Source organism: Phocoena sinus, chromosome 4, assembly GCF_008692025.1.
Source record: "Phocoena sinus isolate mPhoSin1 chromosome 4, mPhoSin1.pri, whole genome shotgun sequence".
NCBI lineage: Eukaryota > Metazoa > Chordata > Mammalia > Artiodactyla > Phocoenidae > Phocoena > Phocoena sinus.
In genome coordinates, this window is record NC_045766.1 from 84,487,299 (window position 1) to 84,497,259 (window position 9,961).

A 9,961-nucleotide genomic window follows, 5' to 3' on the forward strand; every position below is an offset into this window, starting at 1 on the left:
GATATTTTGAGTATATCAGCTCTCTCCCGCGTGGTATAGTGTTGATTGTTCTCCAATTATTGTTTCGATTTGATTGCTATCAACTTCAACTGGTCTACCCAACCGTGGAGCAACATCCAGCGAGAAATCTCCAGCAGGAAACCTCACCACTTTTGACACATTCGACCAATCACAGCACCTTCTCCATACACTGCACAAATCTTTTTGTGCATTTCAGTTGCTTTTTTACCTTTCTTGAAATAATAAAGCATAAAATGCCAAAAATGTTGTTTTTCTTCCATCTTTCATATTAAAATGGCTACATAAAAATTCACCAATTTTTATGTCTTTTTTTAAATGCATGCTGATATGACAGCTGTCACATACAATCTAACAAAATTGTTTCGAATGAAGTTAAAGACAAGTAAGTACTACTAGAGCCATCTTATGGAAAAAACCAAACGAACCTATTGGCCCACCCACTAAAATGGCAAAGCTAGAGAGGATTCTAAAGGCAGCAAGAGAAAAACAAAGAGTTGTTTACAAGGGAACCCTCATAACGCTATCAGCTGATTTCTCTGCAGAAACTCTGTAGGCCAGAAGGAAGTGGCGTGATATATTCAGCGTTCTGAAAGGGAAAAGTCTGCAACCTAGGATGCTCTATCCAGCAGGATTATCATTTAGAATAGAAGAAGAGATAAAGAATTTCTCAAACAGGCAAAAACTAAAAGAATTCAGCAATACCAAACCTAACCTAAAAGAAAGGTTGAAGGGTCTTCCTTAAATGGAAAGAAGAATCCATAGGAAAGGGAAAATCCCAATAGGAAGAGCAAATATATAGTTAAGGACTGAAGATCACTCAAATAAGCCAGTACATAGATTAAAAAACAATGAAAAAATTATAAGATTATAATTACAGTAAACAATAAAAGGATAAGCATGAAGATGTAAAGTAGGACATCGAAATCACAAAACGTGGGGGAGGAGAGTATAAAAATGTAGATATCTTTTAGAATGTGTTTGAACTTGAATGACCATCAGTTTAAAGCAAGTAGACGTATTTATGGGTCAACATACTTTAATTCCATGTTAACCACAAATAAAAAACATACAATAGATTCACAAAAAGAAAAAAATCAAGCATATACTACAAAAGAAAATCATCAAACTACAAAAGTAAAAGCAAGAAGAAGAAATGAACAAAGAAGAACTACAAAAACAATTGGAAAACAAGGATTAAAATGGCAGTAAGTACATATGTATCAATAATTAATTTAAATGCTGATAGACTAAATGCTCCGATCAAAAGACATAGAGTGGCAGACCGGATAAAAAACCAAGAACCTGCAATATGCTGCCTAAAAAGAAACTCACTTCAGGGCAAAAGACACAGACTGAACGTAAGGGCAGCAAATGGAAACAACAAGAAAGTGGGGGTAGCAATATTCATATCAGACAAAATAGAGAAATTGGATTCATTCCAGGGTCACAAGGATGGTTCAGCATATGCAAATCAATCAATGTGATACACCACATTAACAAAAGGAACAAGAAACCACATCTCAATAGATGCAGGAAAAGCATTAACAAAATTCAACATCCATTCGTGATAGAAACTCTCACCAAAGTGGGTATAGAGGGAACATATCTCAACACAATAAAGGCCACTTATGACAAATCCACAGCCAATACAATACTCAACAGTGAAAAGCTGAAAGCCTTCCCACTAAATTCAGGAACAAGACAAGGCTGCTCACTCTCACCACTTCTATTCAACACAGTATTGGAAGTCCTAGCCACAGCAATCAGACAAGAAAAATAAATAAAAGGTATCCACGTTGGAGGCGAAGAGGTAAAAGCGTCACTATTTGCAGATGACATGATACTCTATATAGAGAACCCTAAGTCTCCACACAAAACTATTAGAACTAACAAATGAATTCAGCAAGGTAGCAGGATACAAAATTAATATACAGAAGTCTGTTGAATTTCTTTACACTAATAATGAAATGCCAGAAAGTTTAAAAACTATCCCATTTAAAATCACATCAAGGGACTTCCCTGGTGGTCCAGTGGTAAAGAATCCGCTTTCCAACGAAGGGGATGTGTGTTCGATCCCTGGTCGGGGAATTAAGATCCCACATGCTGAGGGGCAGCTAAGCCCATACACCACAACTACTGAGCCCGCGTGCTGCAAACTACAGAGCCCACGCACTCTGGAACCCGCATGCCACAACTAGAGAGAAGACTGTGTGCCACAACGAAAGACCCCAACATGCCACAACGAAGATCCTGCATGCCGAAACTAAGACTCAGTGCAGCCAGGAAAAGACCCAAACGCAGCCAAAAAAGACCCAATGCAGCCAAAAAATAATAATAAAAATAAATAAATAAAATAAAATCGCATCAAAAAATAAAATATGTAGGAACAAAATTATCCAAGGAGGTGAAAGACCTACATGCTGAAAAGTACAAAACATTGATAAAGGAAAACTGAAGGTGACTCAAGGAAATGGAAAGCTATCCTGTGCTCTTGTTGGAAGAATTAACATTGTTAAAATGGCCACACTATCCAAAGCAATCTACAGATTTAATGTGATCCCTATTAAAAATACCCATGACATTTTTTACAGAAGTAGAATAATACTAAAATATTATGGAACCACAGAAGGACCCAGAATTGCCAAAGCAATTTTGAGAAAAATGAGCAAAGCTGGAGGTATAACCCTCGCAGACTTCAGACAATACTACAAAGCTACAGTAATCAAAACAATGTAGTATTGGCACAAAAGACAGACTTACAGATCAATGGAACACAATAGAGAGCTCAGAAACAAACCCATGCACCTATAGTCAATTAATCTGCAACAAAGGAGGCAAGAATATACAATGGAGAAAAGACAGTCTCTTCAACAAATGGTGTTGGGAAAGCTGGACAGCTACATGTAAATCAATGAAATTAGAATATTCCCTCACACCATATACAAAAGTAAACTCAAAATGGTTTAAAGGCCTAAATGAAAGACATGACACCATGAAACCTCCTAGAAGAGAACACAGGCAAAACATTCTTTGACATAAATCGTAGCAAAGTTCTCTTAGATCAGTTTCCCAAGGCAAAAGAAATAAAAGCAAAAATTAACCAATGGGAACTAATCAAACTTAAAAGCTTTTGCACAGCAAGGGAAACCATCAACGAAACAAAAGACAATGGACAGAATGGGAGAAAATATTTGAAAATGATGTGACCAACAAGGGGATAATATCCAAAACAACCAGCTCATGCAACTCAATAGAGAAAAAACAAAACAACCCAATCCAAAAAAGGGCAGAAGACCCAAATAGACGTTTTTCCAAAGAAGACATACAGATGCCCAACAGGCACATGAAGAGATGCTCAGCATCACTAATTATTAGAGAAATGCAAATCAAAGCTACAAGATGTCACCTCACACTAGTCAGAATGACTATCATGAAAAAGTCTACAAATAATAAATGCTGGTGAGGGTGTGGAAAAAAGAGAACCGTTGTACACTGTCGGTGGGAATGTAAATTGGTGCATCCACTATGGAGAACAGTATGGAGGTTCCTTATGAAACTAAAAATACAGCTACCATATAATCCTGCAATCCCACTCCAGAAAAAAATGAAAATTCTAATTCAAAAAGATACATACATCCATCCCAATGTTCATAGCAGCAATGTTCGTAATTTACAAAGCCAAGACATGGAAGCAACCCAAATGCCCATCAGCAGACAACTGGCTTAATATTTTTTTCCTCAACTAAAATTCAAGACCGTTGTTGGAGGTGAGGTTACCAGTGGGCTTTTTAAACAATTCACGTCCAAGCACCAGGACCTTGATGCTAATAACTGTGGCATGTGCTGCACGTGCTGCACGTGCTTTCCCAGCATCTCCACCTCAAGGACTTTGGCTGCTGGAGCCTTTGTTCCACTAGCCCTGCCTCACACACAAGGTGCAGGCTGTGGTCAGACCCCCTGAGGAGTACATCTCATGGCCTGCACTCAGAGGCCACCAGGTGCTCTGCTCAGATGGCACCTTCTCACAGAGGGTGACCTGTGATGGAAGACCACCTGATGCAAGAGAAAAATAACCCATTAGTCACTTCCATCCTCTTTTGTTGCTTCATTTTCTTTGCAGCATTCTTACTGTCCGAATCCCAATTGTGATTTCCATACCTTTCATATAACATTTTATTCACATGAGGATTACTTTTGTAAAGTTTGCAATTCAGTTAGATGGAAAGTCAACTTTTCCGTCGTATTTCACTTTTTTCCTTTTTATTCTTAAAGGAGGATTCTCTGGATCACATTTCAGACATGGAAGAAGTTTGCAAAATTTACGAAAGAGGAAAGAGGAAAAGAAGAAAGGCGAGAGCAGCTCCGTAGGAAGGTAGCTGAAATTCTTCCAGACTTCCAGATGCTCACACCGCTGTGACTCAGGTGTACAGCAATCAGGTGCTCGGCCCGTGGGTAAGGAGTCCTTGGTGTGCCAGTGGCCACAGCCCAGTGTAGTGCTTGCAATGGGAATCTCCATCAGTCCGTGTGTGTGTGTGTGTGATCTCCACCCACCCACATATGCGCGCATATATCTGGTTTATGTTCTGTCACGTACTTCTTGGATCAACGAAATTATTTTGTGAATTTGTATTCCCTTCTTTGATATCTCCTAGGTTGCTAATCAGTCCACTAACGCATTTATCACAGCAGGATCATCCAAAGGAACAGTCTAGAGCTCTGCTGTTCAAATGTACCCTATGTATTTTTAGGATCATAAACTTTAAAAAGGACAAGTGTTTGCTTGCCTGAGACTGTGAAGAAAAATATGTCCTTATAGCTTAATGTGAACTGTTGACAAATGTAACTTTAGTTAAATAGAAATTAAAAGTAGTGGGCACTTAGAAAAGGAGGGCCAGTCATCTGGTACCTTAGCATCAGCAACAGGCATCCTGCCAGACCGACCCTGTCCTTTTTGCCCACCTGATGGAAAACCGTGGATCAAAAGGCATCCTAGGCAGCTGCTGCGAAGGGTAGCAGTGTATCCTGATTCCAGAGAAGCTGGAGCACCAGAGATACTTCTCCTCAGTGCACTTTGCTAAGCATGAAGGGAAGTCCAAAAGCTAAAGGCTCTATCAAAGGCAGTCCAGCAATTTGTTCAAGTGTCTGCTTGGGCGCCCAACTGCAACTTCTGCGTGACACCCTCGGTCAGTCTTCCAGTCCTCAGCTCAGTTTGCTCTATGTATCAAGGTCCTTATCTTGAATTCAAAGAGTGTTTTAATGTTTAAGATGCTAAAGAATATAAAGACTGACAAGACACTCCTGTGAATTGTCTGAGAGAGTTGCCTGCTAGAAAAAAAGTTTTCATTACAAAACACATGTTCATTACAACAAATTCAGGCAGTAAATGCACACAGTAAAACGAGACAGTTCCTTGCAGCCCTGAGGTAACTATTATTATTTGATAAGCTGAAACTTTGAGTTGGTAAAATAAAACTGTGTGTTGTTCAATAAATTCTGTTATTGTCTCTTACTTCCTAGAAGGGATATCTAGCTACACCACCTGCAAAATCACATATCCTTTTTCTAGAGAAAATGTATTATGATTTACTCAGATATGACAAAACATACCATATTGAACTTTATTTCTTCCACAATGTCCCTGTTCCCACTCATCTTTTCCTTTAATATGATTATAAAGTCATCATCTAAAAACTCTTTTTAAGACTAATGGCCACTAAAGAAATGCGACTAAAAGTAACTCACAGTTAATGTCTTCCCATCTAAATCACTATCTGTCTTTACTTATCAATAGCACAGTTATAGAATATTGGCCGGTATCGGCCCCCAGAAATAAAATATCAGTTTTATTTTAATGCCAAGCCAGTAGATAAGGAAGGGTGACTACCTCAAGTAAACCTGCCAGGGGCCTAAATAAATCCCATAAAGCTTAAGTTTCCTCTCTTAAGCTTTATTTTAGTTTTATTTCACCTCAAGCATCAATTAGAGATTGAGTCTTCAGCAGCCCGTATTCTCATTGGGCCAGCGAGGACTTTTTAATCTACTTATAGAACCTTCTAAAGAGACACCGGGAAATAACTTAGAAAATGACCTCCTTAGGAAGTGACTTAGTAAATGACCTAACGTTTCTTGCTGCACTTTAAGTCTTAAAGATACGATTTAAAGTGTTACTGCTGACAAAATGCCCAAATAAGCAGTATCCCTGGCCTACAAAACCGGAAAAGTAACCGCAAGGAAAAGAACAGTTTAGGGCTAGGGACGGTTTAAGTCCACAGGATGGGGACATCTAGGTAGCCAAAGAGGCAGCCCAGGTCTAATGCACGCTTTTCTTAAAGCTAAAGAGTTCAGGAGACACACCAAGAAACAACAACGATTTTCCTTAAAGAAAGCACTTTATTTTCCATTTAAACAACTTGGTCACAGTACATTATTTTACATAAATGGCAGTAATTTTTAAAATCTCCACTTAAAAGGCCTTGTGTCTGAGTCTGAGGTGATAAGAGGATATGAATACAAGTATAAAAACAGTGCAAAACGTTTAGCCCGCAGCGTCCAGTGTTGGCTTCACAAGTCCCCTTTAACGTTGCTGAATCAGTTACGTTAAATTTAATATCAAATAAATTTTCCTGGGTTTCCTCTAGTCTAACATCAGACCCAGAAACGTAAGATTAGATGAAAAGGCTCAGAGGCCCCAACAACTCCAACCGGCAAATCACCTAGACCACAGGATCGCGACAAGCTGAGCTCTGTAACACGGCATCTTGTCAGTGGCGCCATGTGAAGAAATAGAGGGTTTTAGTTGCATCGATAACTAGAATAGACTAGCTCTGCTTTTAAAGGTTTGCTTTTAAAGTATGAGTTTTCTAGAAGTTAATGGTGCCATCGGGAAGGCTAGCTAGGAACGTCACAAGCCCATCTCGGAAACAGTCACAACCTCTAAGGAATGTGTCTCCACTAGACCGTTCAGTCTCTGGCCTGCTGCTGATACTACAGTGAAACCCTTAGTGCCAACTGAAGTGGGGATAACTGTCCATTAGAAACAGGATTAAATGTAGCTGATTTTGCAAAAAGTTTATATTAATCACAACAAACATCCACAAGAGCATACCGAATTTTATTCAGCCATCAGTTAAGCACAGCTCTCGTTCTCCCCCTGCATCACCTTGGCAATGTTTAATACAGAATGGCATACTTGTCAAGCTGCTGATGAGAAAACCAGATTCCAAACAGGTGCCTCAAGCAAAAGTCTCTATCATCCATTGCTTGAGGAACTGCTCCTTTTTAAAATGCAGGGTACCAAAATATAGCTAAAAATGAAGTCATAGAAACCTGCTGACCGGGACGCTTAAACCTCACAGAACATTAATTTTCAAACTTCCTGGTTAAAACTGTGCTTCTAGATGTCATATTTTTGCTTATATTAGTTGTGTTTTATAATGAAGAGCTAATGTCCTACCCAAAGGAAACAGTCTATTAAGCAGATGGTCACTACAGAGACCCTTACCAGCATTGTGTTTTCTGGCAGTGGAAGATTCTATTACAGAAAATTTTCTCTTGCTAAACATTTTAGAAGTACCAAGGACTGTTGCATAAGAGAAAGTTTGTAGCAGTCTTTCTGCTAGGCAGATGGTACAGTGGAAGACAACGTTTACTTCATTCACCAAAGGAGACCCCCAGTGCTTGGAGAGCAAAGATTTACAGGATCCAAAACACAGACACGCAGGTGGCTGACGTGAGAGGAGCAGCCCAGCGTCCCCGAAACACGCTTCAGGCTTGATTCAGCAGCACCAGAGGAGCCTACCAAAGGGCCGCTGTCAGTGGTCAGTTCACCTTAGGTGTGCCCAGCTATAATCACAAAGTACTCTTTGGGTAGCGTAAGAAACACTTCTAAATACTGAAGGATTTTCTCCCTTCGTGCAATCCTGATTCTCAACTATTTCTCCCTCACATCTTTCAAGTGGACCCATTTCTCTCCCCCGCGAAGAGTGTACAGTGGCATGACAGTAATGTAAGTGGTCAGACTACAGCAGATCATTTACTCAACTCCACATCCAGTATGTTGAACAGAAACTGAGGATGTGGGGTGAAAGGGGGGACGCACTTATCTGAAATACGTCGGGGCGGGCCTGCTCCTACGGCCAAGAAACTGCGGTTACAGGTCCGCAGGGCAATCCTCCCAGCCGCCGCCACCACTTGCGCCCGGGACTCATTTGTTCCCAGAGGCCTTGTCCTTTAAAAGGACGAAATCCCTCAGATAGCTCCAGACCCTAAAAAGGGTTGAAAGTCCGGGAGTAGAGACCAAGGATATCCCAGAGTCCACAGAAACTGCTCACACGCAGCGCCTTGGTTATACTGCTCCTTTTGGTGCAAATACTTCAGTAGGCTTTTACCTCCGCAGAACCACGGAGCTTTCCAAAGGGTTGAGCTTTCTTCTGTAAACTGCCAACCATGAAGTTCTCAACTTCAAACAAGCACCTGAATTCCAATCAGCCAGAATAATATACAAGGAGTTCTTATCTGAGTGAGGGAAACAGTGAGTTGCCCCATCCAGGTAACCCTGTTAGGGGTGCACTGTTACAAGGATGATGGTCATTCCTAATTCTCCCAGGTGACTCTGGTCTTTAGGGTACTCCTCAGCTTCAGCGCATCATATTTTCATTGTGGTTAAAGATTTGGCAAGAGGCCAAGATTACTGACTATATTAACATTTCTGTGAATTTTATTATCAATCGCTAGACAATCAGAGTTGGTTATACATCTGGCATTCAAGAGACTACAAGCAGAGATTTCTGGCCACATGTGCTGTCCTTGACATCATTACTCTCTCTCTCTCTCTCACCTCCAACCCACACGAAGAGGAATTCGTTACATCACCTCCAATGTTAATTGCAAATAAATGCTTGATTCTGGACCAGGGACAGGGTACCACTGTACACACCACAGACTCTGCTAACATCCCCAGACTTGCTCTTTGGCTCATCCTAGTGGAATACAGAGCCTATCGTTCAGTAAACAATCCATCTCTAGGGAGAGCAAGGACAAGCCTGTATAAACGTGTGGTGCCTGTCTTAAGGACAGCCTCGATTAATGGCAGGACTAGGGATGGTGCCAGCTGCAGAGGGTGGCAATGCTGTAGAAGTAGCAATATTTCTTCTCGACCTTTATAAACCTCTTGCTACAGCAGCATGCACAGAAAGACTGACTGAAAAAGCTGGCAGTATTTTCCCTATATTAAGCTATTAGCCAAAACAAATTTAAGGGCTCATGAATTCTTTGGGGTTCCCAAAACAAGTACAGGTACAAAACCAAATATTTCAAGAGGGTATTTTTCCCCACGTTAAGTTGCCTCATCTTGATTCTATGCCAGAATCGCTAAATATTTCATCCTTTACACGCTTTCCATTTTGAGGTAGGATTAAAGAAACAATTTAGGAAGAGCCAGGGAAGAACGGTAATCTATTAATTAGTGGAAACCACATATACCCTGTTTCTTCCCTCCTAGTGAGATACTTTTATCTTGGGAAAGGTGAATGAGAAGTGATGTGCAAGTTAAGTGGGAAGACGTCAATCAGCCCCTCACAGGGAGCTCATGCCAGAATAATGTGAACGCCAGAATACTGGTTTTTGCAACTTGGTGCTATTACTGACAGTGCCTGAATTACTTATATCAACAAAAAAGTCAAGCTCTTGATATTAACCAGCCACCCTACCCACAAAGAGAGTAAAATCTTCCCGATAGGAGTGTCTGTTCTCGTCCAGCCGTTGTCACAAGTGTGCTAGCACCTGACCAGGCAACACGTGGGAAGAGGAAAAAAACACTGATGCCTACTGGAGTTACTTAGAGTAAATCCAAACAGAATAAATCCATAAGAAATAAGATCAACGTGAGAACTCATCACCGAAACTCATGACCACTGTGCATTACACTAGCAATAATTAGGCT

General features: G+C 40.5%; 1 protein-coding gene across 5 annotated transcripts in view; it reads left to right on the plus strand.

Moving 5' to 3' along the window:
- The window catches only part of CCDC191 (coiled-coil domain containing 191), a 105,067-nt gene extending 99,561 nt beyond the window's left edge, over window positions 1–5,506 (plus strand). For 4 of the 5 annotated variants that reach the window (XM_032630517.1, XM_032630515.1, XM_032630518.1 and 1 more), the window contains one exon: window positions 4,294–5,506. In XM_032630517.1, coding sequence (XP_032486408.1) covers window positions 4,294–4,438 — 145 coding nt within the window. In that variant the 3' untranslated portion in view covers window positions 4,439–5,506. The remainder of the gene's footprint in view (window positions 1–4,293) is intronic. The other variant, XM_032630516.1, reaches the window with a different exon arrangement.
- The last annotated feature ends 4,455 nt before the right edge of the window (window positions 5,507–9,961 follow it).